We start from the raw sequence: 22,316 nt of genomic DNA, 5'->3' as shown, positions 1-22,316 counted from the left end.
CGGAGCAGCGCAGCGCCTATGCATCTACCCCTGCCGTGTCACCATACGGCCGTGCTACCCGCCCCCTCTGTCAAGTTCCCCACCCACCTCGCCGCCACGCCCACAGCCCCAGCTCGTCAGCTAGCGAGCAGCCCACCATCGCTTCAGCACGCACCTCAGGCGTGCTGGCCGCCGCAGGTGGGTGGGGCAGGCTCAGTACTGGGAGACCACCACCGACCATCAGTAGACGGCTGCGGGGGTGCGGCGGGCTGCCCACCTGGCGCCGCTGCCCCGGTGCCGCATGACCCTTGGGACTCCAGTCACTCCAAGCCCGCACGCTTCTCCCCCGCCACCGCCATTTACCCATGACAAGTTCGTCACATTCATTCACACCCGGGCAGGTGTTCTGGGTTGTGCCTGGCGACACCAGCAGCATGCACACGCACCACAGGTACACGCGCTCTTACCGTATGGCGTATGCTCAACCAAGCAACAATATCCCCTAGAAGCCCCTGCTGCCTACCCTTCGCGCTAACATCCTGCAGTTTCAGCTAAACCCGTTGTCACAACCGAGCCCGTGCGTGCGTCATCCCCATCGTACGGCAAGTCATGTCAGTTCGTGCGTCCATTCCTGCGGTCCGGCCCCCGGCCGTGTTTCGTCCCCACAGCCCCGCACACGCGTCCACAACCTTGCATTGCTGCACACAACCCCTTTGCCAACCCGCCGCCGTGGCCATTCACCACTAATTCTGCCCCGGGAGGATGCTCTTGACCGCCTCCGTCACCGCCTCCCCCGTCTTCACCATCGCGCCAACCACCACCTCCTGTACCTTGTCCACAGCCGCGTTCAGCTTGTCTGCGGCCACGTTGGCCAGGCCACCGTGTTTGAGGCCGCTGCCCGCGAACATGTCCGACGGCACCTCCGCCGCCTCGCCCTCGTGGACCGCCGCTGTGCCCGCAAACATATCTGCCGGCACCTGAACGTACGTACGGACAGGGCGACAGATTGCAGGAGGTAAGGGAAGAAAGGATGAGAAGTCAGACATTGCGCCAGTGTTGGAGGAGCCCGGCTTGGTCTTGCCGTGCGACAGGATGTGGGAAGATGTGCGGGGCGTGCCCGTGGCGTTGCCCTTGGGCGGCCTTCCCCGGCCTCCTTCCCTCCCTTGCTCGCTTGCGGCTGGCCCTGCCAATCCGGCTCGTCCTCATCAGCGCTTCAGCTGAGCTTACCGAAGGGTGGGATGCCTCCGGGGCGACGGGCAGGCCGTGAAACACGTCGCTCGGGATGTGCGGGTGGCTCTCCGTGGGCTCGACTCCAGCGAACATGTCGCTGGGGATGTGCTCGTGCGTGTCCTCGGGTGGCACGCCATGAAATATGTTGTTAGGCACTGACGGATGGCTCTGCGTTGCCGGGACCCCATGAAACATATCGGAAGGCACTCGGGCGGTTTCGGCGACCATGCTCCCGGCGTCCAGCTCGGGCTCAGTCATGAGTCTATTAGGGGATTCTGTAGTACTTGTGTGTGTTGGTGCTTTATGTTTGATAGCAGCAACTGGGGAGTTCAGCTCGGGTTAGCCAGTGCCCTGCAGTGCCCCTGTCCGAGCCTCCTGGTAATAATTCAGCCGATCAATTAAGAGGCTGCACAAAAACTTCAAACATCAAATGATAGGTCGCAGCGCATTATGACCAGTTTGCTTTACACGCTTCATCTTCACCTGGTCTCCGGTTCACCGGGGGAGAGTGCGGGAGGGTGCGGATGGTCACCGTACACCGTACACGTCAGTGTCAGACCGTGCCGTGCCCCTCTCGCCCGACTTGACTGTTGCCAAAGATGCATCATAGCTAGTATGGCTACTTTATTGCCCGATAGGTCAGCATGGGCCTAGCCCCCACACCACCTCCATGTCCGCAGCTGTGTGGTGACCACCACCTGCAGCCACCGGCGGACTCCCGCGTACATGTCCCACACACCCGCCACCGCTCTGGCCCCAAACCCAAAAAAATCCCATGCAACCTCAGAACCCAAACACCCTTGGTCCGGAGCGTTTCCTCGGTTGGCATTCGTCAGCATCCCGTGGTTCCCGGGCCATACTATTGCCGCCCCGACCCGCACTCATCAGCTGCCGCTATGCCGGCTCTGGTAACACCGCAGATTTCGCGGGGGGCCTCGAAACTGCATGTTGTATTTCAGTAACATCGGCGCTTCACGGTCATGGTACTCGTTGCGCACTGGTAACTGCAACTCAGGCCCAGGGAAGAGACCGGGTGCCGTCCACGTGTGCGTGCGTGCGTGCGCCCCTGCAGGCGTTCCCACACCTTGCTAACGATTCACCACTCCACAAACACCCCGTCCGAGCATCCACCAAAAATAAAAATGCTTGTTACTTCACACAATTTGTGCGCACCCTCGAGTGCGCCGTAACCGCCGGCAGCGCAAGGCCAAGCCGCGCCCCCAGCCACACCCTGTAGCGCACCACCCCTGACCGCCAGCTCCACTCACACCACCACGCGCGCGTACGTCCACACTCAGCACGCAGCACCGCCTCCTCCCCAGTTTTCACCTCAGCACACAGCCAGTGTTGCAGCTTTGCATTCAAACAGGCTTTGCCGGCGGAAGCATCGCTACCGGTGAACTCGGCAGCAACGTGCAGCAAGGCTTGTGCGTCAAGGTGCGCGGTCCATGCAACCCAAGGGCGTGTGCGCGGGTGATCCAAGTCACAGCACCCCACAAAACACCGTGCAACAGAGCGCAACGCGCCCTACATTTCCGGTCAATGCACGACGCAGTCAAACACCCGCCTCGCTGCACCTGCTCGACCAAGCCAGCAGCCAGGAAACAGCAGCAGCTGACTGCGCCGCACAGCGCACAAGCCCAGCCGCCGCTGACTGCGCAAAACGTCTGATGCCCGTTGACATAGCCTTCCACCATCGCAAGTAAGCTCAAAACGTGCATGCCATTATGCCCTGACAAAATCACACCAACACCTTCATCTCCTGCCCCTCTGCATGTGTCCTTCAACCTTACAAGTCACAGCTCAAGAACCATCCGCACGCATTCGCATGTGGGTCACAAGTACTTACTGCAATTCATCCATTGCCGGCCACCCCTCACAACCCCATATAGCCCCGGGGTGCGGCACTGCAGCCAACGGCCATATACACGCACATGCCGTTTGCTTGCGCACACGCCATCTGGTTGCTTAGTGGGCCTTGGGCTTCGACTCCGAGTGGTGGCCGGGGATGATGGCATGCACAACGGCGCCCACTGCCTGCTCCACCTGCGTGTGCGTGTGCGTGTGTGACACACAAAGGCGTGCGTGGTCGTCAGCAGTGGTCGGTTATGCCACGTGTCAGAACTGCCAGGGCAGAGGCGCATTCCAGAGGGAATGAGGGTCCACCCCAGCTCTCCAAGGAAACCACAATGCCTGCTGACATGCCGGCTCTGCCCATGTCACTCTCCCCTCACACCACGCACGCTTTTCCTACCTCCCTCCTTGCTTTCCATACTCCTTCCTTGTCGCCCTCCTTGCCTCTATCCATCGGCGCGTCCCCTCGCTCCCTGCCTCCTCCTTCCCATGCCTCCCACCCACCCGTTTTACCCTCCACTCCCCTCGCTCCTTCCCCTCACCTCCTCACCTCCCCCTTCCTTGCCCTCTTTCCCCTCCCCTCGCTCCTTCCCCTCCTCCCCTCCACTTCCTTGCCCTCCTCCTGTCCCACTTCCTTGCCCTCCTCCCCTCCCAGTTCCTCCCCCTCCTCCCCTCCCTGTCCCTTGCCCTCCTCCCCTCCCTCCCACTTCGTTCCCCTCCCCTCCCTCCCACTTCCTTCCCCTCCCCTCCTCACCTTCTCCACCAGGTGGTTCACCTTGTCCGCCACCACGTTGGCCAGCCCGTGCTGCGCCGCCGACGGCTGCACGCCCGCAAACACGTCGGACGGCAGCGAGTCGGAGGGCCCGTGGTGGGGCTCCGTGCCGGCAAACACGTCGGTTGGGGCCTGGAGGCAGGGGGGGTTGGGGGTGAGTGCGGGGCGTGGGGAGGGGTTTGAATGGTAGGGGTTTGAAGAAGTGAATACCGTATGGTGCGGACCTGAATAGCGGCAAGGCGACAAGCTGATGCGACCCGGTGCGCGCGCAAGCCACGCGCTGGGTGCAGGGCAACGCACCGAGTCTTGGCGCTCCGGCCTCATGCCCACAAACACGTCGGTGGGGTATCCGGCGTTGACTTGCTCGGGGGCGACGCCCTTGAAGACATCGGTAGGCGCCGAGTCGCTCGCCATGGGCCGCACGCCCGCGAAAACATCGGCGGGTGCAGAGTCCTTCTGCTGCGGCGGAACGCCAGCAAACACGTCGGAGGGGATCGCGCCGTCGGCAGTCATTTTTGAGTAGCTGGAGCTTTGTCGCGGAACGAGAGATGGGTCGAGGGTTCTGGGCACGCGAGCGACGGTTGCTGATGGCTGTATGGGTGCAATGAGTGGATTGCCGGAATAAGTGTATGTACGCTTGGGCTCTGGAGGAAGGGGGCGGTGCTCTCGGCGCGATGAACTAGCCGGCAAGCCCCGATCCCGGCGCGTGTGTCAGGCCCCACCCAGACGACAACGCCGGTTACGCGGCGCCTCCGCGTTTACCCGGGTCTTAGCCGACCGGGCCATCCTCCAGGAATCAGAATGACTATAATACTTTGCACAACTGGCGCGCGTCCGACTTAGGAAAGCTGCCGACAGAGCAAACCGCGGCCCCTCGTCAGCAGTGTTCTCGCACCGATCCGTTCTATGGCGTATTGATATGCTGAAACACCATGGCTATATGCGGAAACAGCAGGGAATGCAGTTTTTCGGGAGAATGGAAAACATAGAGCTCTCGCAGCTGTCGGTTGGCACGATCCACCGCAGCGAAGGAACGCTTTGTTATTTTCTGAGAGCTACAAATTTGTAGATAAGCCAGAATGTATCGCTCACCAAGAAATAATGTGAGCTCGAGGAGTCCCCGAAACTCGACAACTCGACATCAAATGCCCCAGTCGCAAGGGTCGATTTCTGGCATCTTGGACGGGTTTTGATCATTACAAATGTCTCCTCACGGAACTCAGGTGCCAACCTTCACGCGTGTGCGCTCGCTACCCTTCTGCTGGCACCTCTGTCCTCATTTTCCGTCGACCCGACCCTACGCGACCACCGGGCTGGGCTTGGACCTACGCGCTGCAATGTGAGTACCGCTTCCTGTAGCGGGACTGCTTTGGGGCGATGGGGGAAGACATGGCGCGGCTTTCGTGGCCAAGCGCGGGGGGGGGGATTCCTGGCGCAGGCGCCTGCCAAACGCCGGACGGGACACAATGCGAAAGCGGCTGCGCATCCTGGCGCATCCGTTACATGCAAGGCGGGTGGAGCACTGTGTGGGTGGATAAGTGATGGGAGGTAGAGGGTAGGGGACATGTGTTCCTCTGGTAGAGTGGGACGGCTGCAAGGGTGCACTGCCTGCAGAGGACGGAACACAATGGTGGGGGAAGCGTGCAGAGCAATGTCGGGTGGCCGCGGGGTGGAATGGCATCACCCCTGAGTGGCGCACCGTCCATCAGCAGTGGCGGTGGCGATGACGCTGGGGCGGGCAGGGGTAAGGCGTGGCGCATGGGTTTGGGCGAAGTGCCTGTGATGAGCCAACAGTGACTCAGGAGGGCGGCAGCAGGGCATGGGTGAGGTAAAACACGGCTCCCTCGCCCTCGGGTATCCCTCCCCTTGTCCTTTTTTTGCCTGTAGCTGTCACACTACTGCCACCCTAAAGCTACTCAGCTTCAACGCTTGCGCCTGTTCCCGCTGTGATCACCCGACCCCACGCGACCTGCTGAGCGACTACCTGGCTGGGCTTTCCGACAGGCTACCTGGTTCCCAAACTCCGAGCGCCCAATCCATCCGAACAGACGAATTGCCACATCTACGATTTGCATTTATATCCAGGCGGCGGGCAGCTCGGATTCGCTGTCAGCACTACGTCACCGGGGGCGAGCGAACGAACTCGCTCGCGTGCTACTGCTCCGCGACCGCCGTGCGACTGCTGCCCGCCGGGTTGGCAGTAGCTACGTGCTACAGCCACCATCGCTATGAAGGGCCAACTGCAGCGGCGCGGCGCCGTCAATGAATCTGGAGCTGCGGCGGCAGCAGCGACCACCGCTGTGCCGCCCCCCGGCTGCGCCGCGCAGCAGCCCGCTCCCCCGCCTCAGCCCCCGCCCTCTGCGGCCAGGGGCGCGCAGCTGCAGCTGCAGGCCCAGCAAGCCACCACACACCAACCCCAGCTGCAGCAGCCCCAGCAGCCCCAGCCTCAGCCCCAGGGCTGGGACGTGTCGCTGGACGGGCTGTCAGTAGTTGCACTCGGCATGGTGGCGGCGGCGGTGCAGGTGTGCGTGTGCGCGTGTGTGTTTGTGTCTGCGTCTGCGTGCGGGGTATGTTTTGCATGTTCGGGAGAGATCAGGGCACACGCGCTGCAAGGGGAGCGAATGGCATTTCTTTATGCGGGCGCACACCAGCCCCCCAAACACATGCGCACACGCAACTTCTCCTCTCCTTATCCCCCCGCTTTTCACCCTCTTCGCCCCCTCTGGACCCACCCCCCTGTCCCTCGTCCTGCCCATAGGCCGTGGGCGGCCCCGGCAGCCCCCTGGGTCAGCTGCTGCTGGCGTGTGAGCTGGCGTTCGCCGGGTACGGCGCCGCCCGGTACGTGGCCTACAACCGGGCGGTGCTGCAGGCGCGGGAGGAGGCCAGGTGGGCGGCTGGGTGGGGCCGTGGGGGCCATGGTGGGCGTGGCAGGCGTGTGTGTGTGTGTGTGTGTGTTTGAGTGCGCGGAAAACCGGTTGAGATTGCGGCGTAAATACCTTGGTGTAAGCGGCGCGTGACGCTGGCTGTGTCCGCAAGCCGTATGCGAAGCCGCCGCCTCACTCCGCATGCCTGTCATCCCGCCCGCCCTCCCCCCCCCACCCCCGCACACACGCACACACGCACACACGCACACACACGCGCACACGCGCACACACACGCGCCCTCCTGCAGGCGGCCCGAGGACGTGGAGGCGCTGTGGCGGCTGTTCAGCCACAACCGGGCGGGGCTGCTGCGGCACGTCCGCCTGGAGGCCTTCCTGCAGGTAGGCAGGCGGGGGGGGGGGGCGTGCCCGTGTGCGTGTGTGGGTTGGGTGGGTGTGCTTGGGAAGCGTGGAGCGGAGAGGGGAATCGGGCCTGGTTGGAGGGGGCGGACAGCACGTGTTGTGCCGCTGCATTGCGACGCCATGATGCATACGTCCGTATGCAGGTGCTCCCCATGAGACGTCTCACACACTGCGGTGCAGGATGTCCATGCGCATGCCCGCATGTGCTCCTAACAATGCGTGCCCCCGCCCCTACCGCCCCTACCTCCGCACAGGACTGGTTCTGGGGCGACGAGGACGCAGCCGCAGCCGCCGCGGCTGCCGCGACGGCTGCTGTCGGCGGCACGCCTGACACGCCCTCGTCTAGCGCTACAGCTGCGGCTGCTACACCTGCTGCTGAGGCGGCGGCAACTGAGGGCAAGCCGGCGCACGAGCGGCACCGGCTGCAGCTGCCGCTGCCGGCACTGCCACGCCTGCCGCGTCTGCCGCTGCGCCACAAGCCTCACAACAGCCACGGCCGTCACCAGCACCCCCACCAACACCCCCATCAGCACCCCGCGGGCAGTGGCAAGCAGCGGCCGCCGCCGCACGGGGCCCCGGGGCGTTCTGAGCCGCAGGCCCGGCAGCACTCCGCCTCGTCCTCTTCGCCCTCCTCCTCCGCCTCCTCCTCCGCTGTGGGTGTGATCCGGCGGGCTGACGCGGCTGACTTCCTGGCCTACGCCTTCTGGGGCAGCACCCGGTAAGAGGGGCGGGATGCGGATGGTGGGGGCGGGTGGAGGTGCAAGGAAGGCAAGGGAGCGGCGGAGGAGGTCGGGCGTGGGGCTTAGGGCGCGGCTTGCCGTAGGAACATGCACACAAACATCACAGCATCACGAGTGTCGTCCGTCCACTCTCATTTGTAACCACCACCACTTCCGTCCTTTCAAACATGACAGCGAAAAGGTGGCGGCGCTGCCTGGCGGCGCGGCGGCGCTGGAGTCCAAGTTGGCGGCGCTGGAGGCGGCGGCGGGCTGCCGCTTCGCGCCCGGCGGCCCCACACCCGGCCGCCGGGTCATGGCGCACCTGCGGGAGCCGCTCAAGGTGTCGTACAGGTGTGGGCGTGTGTGTGCATGGGTGGGTGGGTGGGGCGGGGCTTGATTCCCCGAGCCCAAATAGTAAGTAGGTGGTGAGGGGTGGTAGTTTATTCCAACCCTCAAGGAATCAGTGGGGATGGGGGTGGGTGGGTGGGTGGAAAGGTAAGAGATGTAGGTTGCTGTGGGGTTGTGTCTGTGGCTGGTGGGTTACGGCATGGGGTCCCGCGTTGTGGGGGTCAGGTGCCGTGGAGGACTGCCCCCCACCCTGGCCTTTCTAGCTCCACCGTCACACACAGAGCGTCCCCGCCTCCTCCTATCTCCCCCTCCCTCGCTCACCCCTGCCCCTCCCCTCTCCCCCCTGTTCCCTCGCTCCCCCTGCAGGCCCGCGCTGCTGTACGCGCTGACAGAGCTGCTGAGTGTGGCCAAACGCCTCAACCTGGCGCAGCGGGGTGAGCGTGTGTGTATATGTGTGTGTGTGTGTGTGTGTGCGTGTGCGTATGTATGTGTCTGCATGTTTACGTGTCTGTGTTATACAGTGCCTACGTGCCGTTACTCCCACGCCACCCCACCCCACCTGTCCATCTCCTCCTGCCAATCGCACCGCCAGGCTACCACAAGTGGACCCACCCGCTGTTCTCCGCCTACGTCCTCACATCGCCACCGCACATGCCAGCCGGCGTTGGCGCCGGCGCCTCTATAGCTAGCGGTGCCGCCGCTGCATCGTCCGCCAAGCCCGGCGCAGACCACGCCGCATCCACCTCCGCAGCCAGTGCTGCCGCTGCGGACGTCTCTGGATCTGCAGTCGCCGACACTGGCAGTAGCACCAGCAGCAGCAGCCCCAGCGGCAGTAGCACCACCGCCACCGTCACTGGCAATGAGCTGCTGCAGACCCTGGACCTCGCCCTGCGCAAGCAGCCGCTGCCCACACACCACAGCCACCACCACCAGCAGCAACAGCAGCAGCCGGAGCACACCGAGCTCCTGCTACAGCCCGTCTCCATGCCGCATCCCGCAACTGCCACTGCTGCAGCCGCCACAGCCCCGCTGCCACCGCCGCCCCAGCTACAGCCGCCCATTGTGTTCCTCCACGGCATCGGCATCGGGCTGCTGCCGTACCAGCGGCTGCTGGACGAGCTGGCGGCGGCGCACCCGGGGCGGCGGCTGCTGGCGCTGGAGTACAAGCACGTGAGCATGAGGCTGACGGGGCACGTGCCCAGGTGGGGCGCGCGGGCGGGCGTGGAGGTCGGGCGGGGGTGGGGGGCGGGGGTGGGGGTTGTCAATACCAGCCTAAACTAAACCAAAACCAACGAAAACGGGAGTGCAGGCAGAGGTGTTAGGGGGGGCGGGAGGTTAGTTTCTTCCAATCCACAGTAGACCAAGACCCAGGGGGAAGGCGGGGCCACGTGCAGGGAGTGGTGGGGGTGGAGGGGAGGGGGAGGTAGAAAGGCTGTCGGCTGTGGAATGGAGGTCGCACGGTGGCTACCCTGCTGCCCTGGGTTCGCTTGTTGCGGCTTACGTGCCTGTCCTCCCCACCTCGCCACTAACGCGCGCACCGCTGCCCCGCTCTCCTCCTCTTTTGCACTGGGGTTCGGTGCAGTTGGGCTGTTATCTACAACCCCCCTAGACTATTTATGAATGTAACCCCCCACACACGCACACACACATACTGCTGCAGTGTGGACGAGCTGGCGGTGGGTGTGCGTGACGCTCTGGCGGCCCTGGGCCACCCCCGCGCCACCCTGGTCGGCCACTCGTACGGCACACTGGTCGCCTCGCGCTTCAGCAAGCTCTTCCCGGAGCAGGTGATTGTTTAAGATTGGGTGTAGCGGGCTGCTGGATGGCGCACGGTGGGAATTGGTTCTTTAATCCTTCATGTTTTTCTTAACACACATAAGTGCTTGCCCGTTATCCGGGGAGTAACGGTTGTTGCCGGGCCAGGCTGCTGGCTCCACTCTTCCCGCTCTCTCACCTGCACCCTCGCCCTACGTTACCTCGTGTGTCCTGCTGCCTCCACACCGCGCCAGGTCCACTCGCTGGTGCTGCTGGACGCGGTGTGCTTTGGCATGGTGATGCCCCAGCTCCTGCGTGGCAGCATCTACTACCACCTGAGGCCGCCATCGGAGATCGTGCCTCAGAACCGGCGCCGCCAGGCGGCCGCCGCAGCCGCAGCCGCCGTGGCTGCGCAAGAGGCTGTGAAGGCCGCCGCTGACGCGGCGGCGGCGGCGAAGGGCGCGGCGGCGGCCGCCGCCAAGGCGGCGGCGGCAGCGCAGGCCGAGACGGAGGTGGCGGAGACGGCGGTGGCGCTGTGTCGTACACACACGCAGGCGGCGCGCGCGACACGCGCGCGAAGCCTGGCGGCGGCGGAGGCGGAGCAGGCGAGTGAGGCGGCGGAGGTGGCGGCAGGCGCGGCGACGGTGGCGGCGGCGCTTGAGGCGGACGTTGCCGGCAAGCTGTTGCATGCGCACGCGTTCCACGAGCGGTGCGACATCAGTGGCGGCGGCGGTGGTAGGGCAGCAAACGGCTTCAAGATAAGCGGAAAGGAGGGCCGCGGAGGCGACAGCAGTAGCAGTAGCGGCAGTGGCAGCGACGCTGTGGCTGGCGGCGGCCTGACCACGCGGCTCGGGGCGTGGGGCACGGGGGCGCGGCTAGCGGCGGCGGTGGCGGCTGCGCGGGTGCGCATGGCGGCGGTGGCGGCGGAGGCGGCGGCGCGCGAGTGGGCTTGGATCACATTCAAGGTAAGAACAGTCACGCACATGTAGCATGTTCTTGTATGTGTAGCTCACGTGCAAAGACAAATTAGCAGATGTACATATTACTTCGGCGTGTCTTCTTGCTCCCTGGTGATCATTGCCTCGCATGCACACGCCGCCGCTTGTGTGTGCACACCGCCTGCCGCCAGGGCATGTTTGTTCGCGACCTTCACACCGCTGCGGCCATGACGGTGCGCTTCCGCTGGGCCGACATGAACATGTGGTGAGGGAGGGACGGAGGGGGAGGGAGGAGGAGGACGGGGAGCTGAAGGGGAAGGGAAGCGGACGGGGAGGGAGAGGGGATGGGCAGAAGGGGAGGGGTGGAAGAGGAGGAGCGGGGGGTGGGGGCTGTGTGCATCCAACATCGCCAGTCTAGTAATGAGACACGCGGCACGGAGACGCCAAAGCTCACGGGTGAAAGGGGCATGAGGACACCGACTTGGGGAACGTGTGCAGGGCCTGCTTGCCTTGAGGCACGAGGCCGCTCGCGTCGAGCCGGCTACCAGCACCCTTGCGCCGCATCTCGCTCACCCCCCACCCCCGACCCACGCAACCCCACTCCCACGCCCCCATTCCCCCTCACCCGTGTTGGTCTACCGTCTACCACTTCCTAATCATGAATGTAATCCCCCCCTGTAGGCCCCACCAGCTGCCGCCGCACAGCCTGGTGGTGCTGTCGGGCCGGGACCACCTGGTGGGCGCCGAGGCGCTGGCGGCCATGCTGCGGGGGGCGGGATGCGGCGACTGCCTCATGCTGCACCCGGGGCTGGACCACGGTGCGTGTGGGGGCTGCATGGGTGGGCGGGTGGGTTGGGTGGGTGGGTGTAGTTGGGTGGGGGTGGGTGGGTGGGTGGGGGTGGGTGGGGGTCCGGTGGGCTGGGTGGTTCGGTGGGTTTATCACTACTAGCACGCGGGGATGGACGGGGAGGGTGGGGCTACAGGTCTGCCCACTAGTAGTTGGGGATGACGGCGGGTAGAGGGGGGCCGGGCAGGGCCGGGCAGGGCTGGGGCACGCGTGGCTGTCACAAGGAAGTGAGAGAGCGGTGTCTGCCCCACGGTTAGGACCTTGCACGTAGAACGTTACCAGGACGTTGCCCCTATTTGACACACACGCTACCTCTTACCCCCACAACACGTGCAACCCCCCCCCCCTCAGGCGAGATCCTGAAGGACGCCGCCTGGCGGGCCGCGGTGGTGCATCGCATCGCGCACGTCACAGCCGAGGCGGATGCGGACCTGGCGGCGGCGGCACGTGCGGCGCAGCTGCTGCGGCGGCGGCTGGGCCTGGCCGACCGCAGCCGCCGCCGCGGCCTCGAGGGTTCCGCGTCCACTGCTGCTACCGCGGCCACCGCCGCCCCCGCCGCCTCCAATGCCTCCGGTGCCGCCTCCGGCGCCGCCGCCAACGACACCAGCAACAAGAGCAGCAGTGAGGGTGAGGTGTCGATAGGCGGCGCAGACGCAGCAGGCGTCGTCGGGACGGCGTCAGCGGCGGCGGCAGCTGTGGAGGCGGCGGCAGGGCTGATGGAGGGCCTGGCGGCGTTGCCAGAGGCGGCGGCGGCGGTCGCGGCGGCGGGCGGCCGGCGGCGGGCGGTGCTGGCGCGGTCGCTGCTGCGGCGGCTGGTGTGGTCTCTCCCGCCGCTGCCGCCCCCGGTGGAAGAGGGGCTGCTGCGGCTACTGCCGGAGCCCGTGCGCTTCGACCCATCGGCTACTGCCGCTGCCGAAGGCGGTATGCCTGCGGCAGCTGCGGCGGCTGCTACAGCGGGTGGAGTGGAGGCCGCGGACACCGCGAGCGGCACGGTGGCCAATGTTAGCGCCGCCAGCAGCGATTCCGCAGCGGCAGCACCGGTTACAACGCAGCCGCCGCCGCCGCCACCGCAGCAGCAGCAGCCCCAGACCCACGCTCCCTATCGCCATCATTCCCGGCAGCAGCAGCTGCGAGGCCGCGGCAGCGCCGGCCGCCGTGTGCCGCTGCTCGCCCCGTCGCTTGAGGACCAGGGCTTTGTGGACCTCCACATCCCGTCTGCCCCTGCTACTGCCGCCCTTGCTACGGCCGCCTCCGGCACTGCCGCTGCCGTGGCTGCAAGTGGCAGTGCGGCAGCGGCAGCGGCAGGCAGTTGCGGGGCTGGCGGCTCCAGTCTCGGGGGCGCCTCGGCTGCAGCTGCGGCGCTGACTGCGGTTGTGGCTAAGACTGAGGTCGCAGGAGGTGGGAGTAGTGACAGCGGCACAGCTGGCTCGGAGAGCTCCAGCAGTGGCAGCAGTGCCTGGAGCAACAACAAGTGGATCAACAACTTTCAAAGCAGTAGCAACAGCAACAGCGGCAACAAGGACCCCGGCACGGCCTCTGTGGGCGCTGCTGCCGCGGGTGGCTCCCGGCTGCTCGGCCGGGCCCTCCGCCCCACCGCCGCCCGCATGCGACTGCATCTGCTGCGCCAGCAGCCGCAGCAGCAGCAGCGCACCCGCATCAAGGCATATGCCGGCAGTAGCAGCCCCGGCAGTAGCGGCCCCGGCAGTAGCGGCCCCGGCAGTAGCAGCCCCGGCAGTAGCAGCCCCGGCAGTAGCACCGGTGCGCCCTCTCAGGGCGCGGATGGGCCCGCCGCCCGCACTCGCAGCCCCGTTGGCAACCACCGCGGCCCTGGTGGCGGCAGCAGCACCAGCACCAGCACTACTGCCAGCGGCAGTAGGAACAGCAGCAGTAGCGGCAGCAGCAGCCACGACGGCAGCAGCAAGCCCCATGCCAAATCCAGTATGCGTCTGCTTGTGGTGCCGGTGCCCTCAGTGCTGCCCGACTCCGCTGTGCGCACGCTGCTGCTACTGCCGCAGTCCACAGCGGCGCTACTGCCGGTCTTGCCCGACCTGTTGGCGCGGGCGGCGCCGGTGCTTGCGGAGATGTGGGCGCTGGTGAAACCGCTTATGCCGCGACTGCTGCGGTGAGCGCGGGCATTGGTGGGAAGGGTTGCTTCCACCATCGCCAGGAACAGCAACACCGTTCCCAATAGCAGCAACGACATTTTTAGGAAACTGCGGGGGATAGTGGAGGCCCTAAAGAAGTAGGTCCGGTACACGGCCAAATGCGGGTTACTCGAGCTTGGGGCCATGGACACGCTCACACGCGTCCTTCCCTCTCCTCCTGACCATACGCGTATGCCTCCACCAACCGTCCCTCCTGCCCTTGCCTCTCCCCACAGAGCCATCCTGCCCGTCATGCCGCGCTTCTTCGCCGCGCTGCTGCCAGTGCTCCCCGCCATGGCCCACACGCCCCGAGACGCAGGCACGGCCGCAGGACCGGCAGCCGCCGCCGCCGCAGCGGCAGCGGCGGCGCGATTGCGGGCGGCGGTCGGCACCGGCCCCATCGCTCGGATGGCTGTGGGCGCGGCCGTGGCCGCCGGCAGTGCCGACCAGGTCGCCGAGTGCGCCGCAGAAGTGAGCGCCGGCTTGACGTACGGCCCACACGGCGGACCGCCGCACCCGCATCACGTGAACGTGCAGCAGGGCGGCGGCGCGGCGGCGGCGGTGCCGGCGGCGCGCAGCGTGTGGGAGCGCGCGCTGGGAGTGGCGGGCGTGTGGGCGGCGGCGCTGGCGCTGCTGCCCGAGTGCGCCATGCCGTACCTGCCGGCCTCCGCAAACTGCTGCTCCGCCGCGGGCGCGGAGAGCATGTGGGCCGCCGCCACCTCGGCCCCGGCGGGCACATTTGAGGGTGACGGCGGTGGCGGAAGTGGAGGCGGTGCGACAGGAGGGGCGGGCAGCGTGGGCGGGCAGAAGCCTGTATCTGCTGCGGCGGCGGCGGCGGTGGGCTTGGGTGCCGGCAGCGGTCCTGTGGGGGGCGGGGTCAGCGGCGGCGCCGCAGTGACGCTGGGCCAACGCCACGGCAGTCTGGGACCGGAATTCCCGGCGCCTGGTGCGGTAGGCGACGCCGCCGCGTTTGCCGCGTCAGCTGACGCGGCTGCCACGCACAGCACTGCAGCGCCCGGAGCGGCCGGCGGACAAACTGGACGTGTGGCGGTGGCTGCAGCCGCGGCGGTGGCGGTGGCCAGTCGCAACGACGCGGCTGCAGAGGCGGCAGTGGCAGGCGCTGCCGCCACCACCGCCACTGCCGCCGCGGGCGCTGCCGTGGCGGCCGCTGTGGCGGCGTCCGGCGCGGCGGCGGCTGCGGAGTTGCGCTACGCCGCGGCTGCTGCGGCGGCACTGCACCAAACGGCCGCAGCCGACGCGTCGCAGCTATGGAGCCAAGGCTGGCAGAACCTCACCGCCCCCGGCTTACCCGCCCGCGTCCTGCGACCGCGGCTGCAGACATTCGAGCGGCAGCCGCTGCTACAGTCGCGGCAGCGGGCGGAAGAGCTGCAACGCTGGCACGCACAGGCCGGCCTGTGGGGTGGCGGCGGGCTGCCGCAGGCGGCGGCCGACGTGGCGACGGCGATGCAGCAGGGGCTGCATGAGAGCGGCATGCTATCCTTTCGCGGCTGGAGCGGCAGCCTGCGGCGCCAAGTGCTGCTGCGTGGGCGCGGCGGATTTGCGAGCAGTGCGGGGCGCCGGGGTGCGGGCGGCTCGGCGGAGCCCCGCAACTGGCTCAGTGGACGGCGTGTGTGATGGAATGGAGGCGGTGGCAAGACCATGCGGAGGGATCTTGCGGAATGGTGAAGGAATGCCATGCACAGGTGAAGAATTGTAAGTCTTGCATTGTCGCGTGCGCTGGCAGTGCCTTGAATGAGAACGCTTCAAGGATAAAGACGGGTTTTGTGCTAGGTAAAGGTATGTTGAGTTCTTCGACGGACAAGAAAGTGGGTGCAGAGGAGGTGCATGATTGCCATTTCTAGACAAGCAGAACGCTGCTGGTGTGCGCACGTGCGTGCGTTAGCTTTTTCAGGAGGTGTGTTGAGTAACTTGAGTTCTTCGACGGCGGGCGGTGCCTGTACAAACCGACCCCGGCTATGTCCGGGAGATGAGGCTAGTATCGGAACCTTCGGCCTCAGACGGAGGACGTGGCGTGGCGGCACAGCCCACTTTTCCCTTGCAAGGGAGAGCCACCTTTTCTTGTCAGGAGGTGGTCTCAGGTTGATTGACATGGTTGCTTCACTTGCTTGTTGGGTTGACAACTTGACACCAGAAAATGGTTCGAGACTTCGAGTGGAGAAGTGCGGGGAATTGTTACTACCGTAACACTCTCCGGCCTCAGACATGCACCCTGGCGCCCACATTGCCCTTGAGAGGGAGACCTTTCTTGTCGTAAACGGTGCCGCACTGCCGCTCGTCCGCGAGGCGTAGGATGCCAAACCGAAGGCTGGCACCCAGCCACCCTTGGCACAGCTGCGGCAGTACGGTATACTGCTGAGCACCTGCAAGGACCTAGACCGCTGGCTCTGATCCGAGCCCCCCAGCGTGCACCACGGGGAGCGGCTCGGTGCCAAGGGTGGCGCCAGCACGCCCAGCAGGGGGGGGGGGTAGTTTCGACTGGGAAAGGCCCCATGTTCTCAAACGAAAGAGCTTGACGAGAGGACTCCAAATCCACTTTCAGAATTTCAATCAGGGTAGTAATTGCAAAGTTATGGGCCCTCAAAGTTCAGGGTAGTCTGACAGAAGAGTCGGTGGTCGGCCATGGACACATGTGTGGCATGGCTGCCAGTCAAGTTGTGCCTCCAGCTGAACCGGAGGTATACAATTGTAGAGCTCGCCGAGAGCACTCGATTGACACCGACTTGGCTAAAAACCAAAGGGTTTTGAGGGGGGTTTTGCGGGGTTGCACGGTGGTGGGGGTCGGTCGGTCGGTCCGGAGGGGGGTCGGGAGGTTTTGGGACATGGGGTTTGGAGGTTTAGTTCGTACCCCCCCCCCCTGGCGCCAGCGGGAGCTCCCAGCCATACACCGCTACGGCTGCCCAGTTGACGGCCATTGCGCCCACGCAGTGCTTGGGCCCCGATGCGACACTACCTCGGAGTCCGGGCTGGTCTGGCTCCAGGCCTGGAAGGTCGAGGCCCGGCCTGAACTTGTAGGCCAGCCTCATAGCAGCGAGTTCAGCAGCTGCGCTAAAACGTTAGTCCTTTGTAGCGGGATGTGGTGCTTGCAACAGACGGGCTGGTCTGGGTTAAGGCAATTTCTGGAAATCTGGTCTCGCAGTAGGCAGGGTTAGCGTCGTTCCGCAAAGCAATCACCAGATACAACTAGAACTCCTAAAAAGGGGAACTCCCTTCGTCCGGTCATACAGTGAGCGCGAAGCCGTGAGCGCAATCCTCGGAATCGATGACGCGAAGCAAAGTTCACCTCGAGTGCGGCAAGCCAGCAATTGCAGTAAGGAGTAGACAACCAGGTATATGTGAATGCGTGCAACTTTGGCATCGACGCCCGGAAACGGTCCGCCTCGCAAAGTGGCGTGGCAGTATCCTCTTTCTCACTCTGTGTATGTACCAGAGCTTCATACAACGGAGTCTGGAAATCGGTGATTGATTGATTGATGTTACAAGTTCATGCTCGTAGATTGGTCCAAACGAGCCAGGAAGCTCATGGACCGCCAAAACTAGTCTCAAAAGGATTATTCAAAAAGCAAAACAGTTCATGCAATAATATATCTAAATTGGTCGCGCCGTAAGGTCGTTACGTCGCAGCCTTATCGCGTGAATGACACGCGCTAAACCCCTCTGGTCACCACTGGCCATCGCGTCCATCATAGTCGCGGGAATCACCTCCCACAGCGTGCTTCTGATATCATCGTACGCCTTGCACTCAAGCAGCACATGCCTCTCATCCTCTACATGCTCCTCCCCATCAGCGTGGCAAAGCGGACATACTCTCTGTGCTCTCTCCCTGTGCGCACCCTGCGCACCGCGTGGGTTGTTAGCCTCAATCATCCACACGCCCATCCTGAATCTCATCATGGAGACATGCCATGCTCGGGGAATGTAGATTTGCGTGTGCCGTGTTTCCCCCATCCAATGCTTGTAACGACATATCTTCACGCCAGGCTTGACCCCTGCTTGCGTCACAAAATCCCGTGGATTAACCTCTAACCTGTTGCTAGCCCAGTCCTCCTCAAACTTCTCGCGTACCTTCCCCATGAGGGAGGCAACATCCAGTTCTTGCGTAGTAATGCGTGTAATATTGGCCTCGATATCAGCTGCCTCTCCACTGAAACGGTAGCCAAGGCCAACCATCAATAACCGCAGAACTTTAGCCCCCCACGTGTGCGTGGGCGGCGTCGGTAGGTTGCTCAACACCGCTCGTATCTCCTCCTTAAACGCCTGATGGTAAACAGTACCGGTTGCCTTAACCAGTTGGTTCCAAAAACGGAAAACAAGCTCAGCCCAATGCACGTGTAGTGGCATGCACCCAAGCTCTCGAAAGAGCAGTTCATGTGTTGGTTTCTGGGCTCCCACCACTTCCTTCATGAAATCCATCTGAATGCGAACCATGCCATGCTCTAGTGCTCGATCAAACGCTCCATATCTTTGACCGTCAACTGGGGACGCATTGAACACTTGGAGAAGCGCGTCTGGTGCCCACACTTGTGCACCGTAAGATAATACCGCACGCACCTGAGCGTTAAAGCACCGCATAGCTACCGCAGGGACCATAAGCCCCTTCTTGCGTAACTTCCGTCGTAGTGCATGCATAGCTCGCTCACCCGATGCACGTAACTCTTTGCAACAAGATTCAAACTTAAAACTGGGGCCGTAATACAGGCCAAGGTACCGCGCTCTACGCTTCCAGGGAAAGAAGCGAAGTGCTTCCAGCCCTTGCTGGTATTCCCGCATGTACACCGGCATGGGGCTTGGCTCCTGCCGTAAATAACGCCGAAAGGTGGCTGACGAATGCACACCCAGCACTTCTGACTTTGTAACATTCACACGCATTCCGAAAGCCTCACAGAACTCACGTAGTGTTGTCAGCATCTGGAGCATCCGACGGTGTGTTGTCGCAAACAAGCTTAGATCATCAGCGTAAAAGAGCAAGGGCAAACGATGTCCGTCAACTACTGGGCAATCCCCGGCCGCCATCATGGCAGGATCTAATTCGTCTTTGGCTGCCAGATAGTCTGCGTATGCCTCAACAAACAGCCCAAAAAGTGTGGGGCTCAATGGACAGCCTTGTTTCACGCCAGCCGTTGACTCAAAAGGGTCACCGGTACGTCCATCTACGCGTACGCGTAACATCACTTTCTCGTAAGCTTTCTTCAACGCTTCCAGCATGGCGCCGTGTACTCCTCTCTCTTCCAGTCTTTGCCATAACAAATCCCTCGGCACTCTGTCAAACGCCTTTTCAAAATCGATCTGACACACGAATAATGCTTGCCCCCTGCCCAATTGTGTCGTTTTGTACTTGTCCGTGAGGTGTCGTAGCACAAACAAATTGTGAATCGTGCCCCTCTTTCTGCGGAAGCCGCCTTGATAAGCACAACGCGCATCACAGGTTTCCCCCCACGTACTGAGACGCCGCTCCAACAGGAAGGCGTAGCACTTGGCCAGCGCTCCTCCCACCGCCAGTCCGCGGTAATTGGACATGTCCGAAACGTCACCCTTCTTGTGGATGGGCGTTAAGGACGTCTCACAAAACTGCCTAGGGTAGTCGCCGCTAATGCGTATGTGCTCAAAGAGTGTCAGCAAAAACGGCGCAAGCACATTAAACTCTTTTCCGTCTTCAATTTCCCGCGTGGCGTACTTGTAGCACTCTGCAGGTACGCGGTCTAGCCCGCCAGACTTGTGATTTTTTAGACACCGTAGCGCCTCTTCAACCTCGCTCAGCGAGAAAGGTATGTTCAAGGACGCAGCTGCCACAACTCGTGCGTGCCGTGCGCTAGGCTCATCTTCCTGCGTCTGTGCATCCTCTACTGCCCATCTGCGCGTACCTACGCCGGGCCTTCTATTAATCATGGAAAGAATCTCGTCCGCAGTCACATTGTCAAACGCATTCAGTGAGCCATTATAGAGTGTGTCAAAGAAGGACGTCCAATCCGTGACCGATGTGAGCGGGCAGGAGGGGACAACCCCATCGTTCAGACGCTGCCATAGGGCACGTGGGTCCGCCTTGCACTCATCCAAAAACTCTGTGAAAAACGTAACCTTATATCGTTCCTTGGCCTCTCGTCGCATGCGCTGGTACCGCGTCCTTAGCCTCGAAAATTCGGCCCGTGCAGCCTCATCTTGCAAGGTGCCAGTAGCTCTCATCTGAGCTTTCTGTCCTAACATATCCCGTCGCGCAGCCGCTAGCTCCTCCGTCCACCAGGGTGCGTCATCCTGCCCACGTACCTTGCGCGTGTCGGTCCCAGTTCGTCCAAAAGCCTTATCCATCGCACGGTATAGCACTTTGCCAAGCCGGTCCACCGCCTCCGTGCTGGTGATACCGCCATTTTCTGCACTGCGCCCCAGACGACACATGACATCGGCTATCCTCCGCAGCTCTGCGCACTCCGGATCCTGATAAATCGATGAGTACGCGCCCCGTCTACGCATATCAAAGCGAGCCTTGCCGCCGTGCTGCTTCGCAGCTTGATCCCATCTGCCAACCCCAAGCGTGAGCTTAACAGGGCAATGATCGCTCATCAAGTCACCTAGGTGGATCTCGTCCTCGCCTTCAGGAATGTTGCACACCTCCAGTTGCCGTGCCTTGAAGTAAAGTGCCGGTGTGGTAACGTAGAGATCAATCATGCTCTTCCCCGTGCCTCCTGTGAACGTGCATTCTCCGTCCGCGTCACCCTCAACCCGTCCGTTCAGGATACATAGTCCCAGCTCACGGCACAGATTCACAAGTAGCTGGCCGTGCGCATGGCCTTGCTTTTGGTCCATGCTTTTCCTCTCCGGTATGGCCGCTAATAGACTCGATGCATTCGTGCCCGTGTGTGCAGCAATCTCACCATCCGCCTCCGCGCCTAGGACTTCTTGCAAATTGGCAACCCGTGCATTCATATCTCCCATAAGCAACAGCTCGTCGTTAGCAGTGCAAAAACGATTTATCAGTGCTCTTAGCTTGCCGAAAACCCTATCTCCCGCTGTGCGTGTCACGCCAGCCTGCACACGTGCCCTTGCATACCGCTTAGAGCTAGCGGGGGCCGCGTAGCATGCTCCTATCACTATGCTCTTCCCTCCCAACGCCAGTGCGTTCCCACGAAACCGCACCCAGATACTCTGGCTGCCCCTTGGCAGCTGAGACTTGCCTAACAACTCCACCTTATCAGCCATCTTTGCGCTTATCCACAGCGCCACGCCTCCCTTCCGACCTGCTCCGTCCAACGTGTGGAGCTGTGAGCCCTGCGGCATGATCGCACGCAACATAGCATCGCCTTGCAGGTGAGTCTCAGTTAGCGCAACAATGTCGTAGCTCAGCAACATTCGCATCACACTAGTCTGCTCCTGCTTCCACGCAGCGAATCCATGCACATTCCACTGAAGTACTCGCAGATCTGAAACTGCTTCCTGGCTCGCGGCCGCCTAAGCAGCCGTCATGTTGACGTCCGCCGGCGCCGCCGCCGGCGTCGCCGCCGGCGCCGCCGTCGGCGCTGCCGCCGGTGCCGCCGGTGCGGCGTCCAGCGCCGCCTGTACCGCCTTCGCCACCGCCTCCGGCAAGCCCTGCGCGTTCGCGGGCTTATCGAAGTCGTAGCGCACGCGCTGGTTGCTGGCGTTGAGGTACGAGATCTCCACGCCCTGCTCCCAGCGCACGCGCTTGACGGGGCGGCCGGCGTCCTGGCTCTTCTTCGCTTCCGCCAGCAGTGCGCCGAACACCCGGCCACGAGTCTTGCGGAGCAGCACCCCGCTCGGCGTGAGCGAGTCGTCCACCTGCACCCCCTTCCGGCGCAGCGCCCCACCCAGGGTGAGGAACCAGCGCCTATCGGCCGGGTGCACGCGCATGGCCAGCAGGGCCCGCGCGTTCTGTCCCGCCTGCGCAGCGGCCGGCTGGCCGCGCTTCGGCAGGATGGGGCGGACGCTAAACTGCACGTTGGAGCCGGGGCGCTCCGCCAGCATCGTGTCCCTGATGATAGCGCTCACGCTGGCGACCTCCTCCGGTTTCACTTTCAGCCGCAGTTCGTCCGGGCGGAAGTGCTGCTGCCCAACCGCCGGGGCGCCGGTGCCCACTCCGGCACCGGCACCAATCACGGCGGCCAGCTGCTGCAGCGTCTCCTTCATCGTAATCAGCTCGCCCTCCAGCGCTGCGATCCTCTGCTTCTGCGCTGCGATTTCTGCGTCCTGCGCCATCTTGGTCTGATCGAATTTAGCGACCACGCTGCCGAGTTCGGCCTTGAAACCGTCCACGACAGCGGTAAGGCCGGCCAGAGTCATGTTTAACGAGGCCAATGTGCCGCTGATATCGCGATCAGTCGAGCGCGAGCGCGAGCGATCGCGACGAGCATCCCCAGCACGAGGAGTCTCGTCGGACCGCCCTGCCGCGCCACCTTGCTGCGTCTTGTTCTTAGTCGGTGATG

General features: G+C 63.6%; 3 protein-coding genes across 3 annotated transcripts; 1 reads left to right on the top strand and 2 right to left on the bottom strand.

Moving 5' to 3' along the window:
* Positions 1-17: 17 nt before the first annotated feature.
* Positions 18-1,449, bottom strand: CHLRE_03g153500v5 (uncharacterized protein). The gene is made up of 2 exons (XM_001697503.2): positions 1,207-1,449; positions 18-956 (listed from the first exon to the last, which is right to left on the bottom strand). Exons 1-2 carry the CDS (start codon positions 1,300-1,302, stop codon positions 723-725), a joined length of 330 nt encoding a protein of 109 aa, XP_001697555.2. The 5' UTR covers positions 1,303-1,449; the 3' UTR covers positions 18-722.
* A 48-nt stretch (positions 1,450-1,497) lies between these two features.
* Positions 1,498-4,899, bottom strand: CHLRE_03g153450v5 (uncharacterized protein). The gene is made up of 3 exons (XM_001697504.2): positions 4,136-4,899; positions 3,818-3,967; positions 1,498-3,255 (listed from the first exon to the last, which is right to left on the bottom strand). Exons 1-3 carry the CDS (start codon positions 4,346-4,348, stop codon positions 3,178-3,180), a joined length of 441 nt encoding a protein of 146 aa, XP_001697556.1. The 5' UTR covers positions 4,349-4,899; the 3' UTR covers positions 1,498-3,177.
* Positions 4,900-4,999: 100 nt separating this feature from the next.
* On the top strand, positions 5,000-16,625 carry CHLRE_03g153400v5 (uncharacterized protein). The gene is made up of 14 exons (XM_043060553.1): positions 5,000-5,174; positions 5,840-6,357; positions 6,594-6,721; positions 7,007-7,097; positions 7,373-7,836; positions 8,033-8,188; positions 8,552-8,619; positions 8,778-9,387; positions 9,846-9,972; positions 10,195-10,905; positions 11,070-11,143; positions 11,560-11,696; positions 12,077-13,847; positions 14,106-16,625. Exons 2-14 carry the CDS (start codon positions 6,064-6,066, stop codon positions 15,502-15,504), a joined length of 6,030 nt encoding a protein of 2,009 aa, XP_042925682.1. The 5' UTR covers positions 5,000-5,174; positions 5,840-6,063; the 3' UTR covers positions 15,505-16,625.
* The last annotated feature ends 5,691 nt before the right edge of the window (positions 16,626-22,316 follow it).

Source organism: Chlamydomonas reinhardtii, chromosome 3 (genome assembly GCF_000002595.2).
Source record: "Chlamydomonas reinhardtii strain CC-503 cw92 mt+ chromosome 3, whole genome shotgun sequence".
Taxonomy (NCBI): domain Eukaryota; kingdom Viridiplantae; phylum Chlorophyta; class Chlorophyceae; order Chlamydomonadales; family Chlamydomonadaceae; genus Chlamydomonas; species Chlamydomonas reinhardtii.
This window is presented reverse-complemented; position numbering and strand designations above follow the sequence as displayed.

Bases quoted from the DNA above. Each gene is read 5' to 3' on its own strand.
- CHLRE_03g153500v5 (XM_001697503.2), bottom strand. From the start codon at position 1,302: ATGTTCGCTGGAGTCGAGCCCACGGAGAGCCACCCGCACATCCCGAGC. The intron at 957-1,206 runs GTAAGCTCAGCT...ACGTACGTTCAG, and splicing joins CGGAGGCATCCCACCCTTCG to GTGCCGGCAGATATGTTTGC.
- CHLRE_03g153450v5 (XM_001697504.2), bottom strand. From the start codon at position 4,348: ATGACTGCCGACGGCGCGATCCCCTCCGACGTGTTTGCTGGCGTTCCG. The intron at 3,968-4,135 runs GTGCGTTGCCCT...CCCTGCCTCCAG, and splicing joins GGCCGGAGCGCCAAGACTCG to GCCCCAACCGACGTGTTTGC. The intron at 3,256-3,817 runs GTGAGGAGGGGA...ACGCACACGCAG, and splicing joins TGAACCACCTGGTGGAGAAG to GTGGAGCAGGCAGTGGGCGC.
- CHLRE_03g153400v5 (XM_043060553.1), top strand. From the start codon at position 6,064: ATGAAGGGCCAACTGCAGCGGCGCGGCGCCGTCAATGAATCTGGAGCT. The intron at 9,973-10,194 runs GTGATTGTTTAA...ACACCGCGCCAG, and splicing joins GCAAGCTCTTCCCGGAGCAG to GTCCACTCGCTGGTGCTGCT. The intron at 11,697-12,076 runs GTGCGTGTGGGG...CCCCCCCCTCAG, and splicing joins GCACCCGGGGCTGGACCACG to GCGAGATCCTGAAGGACGCC.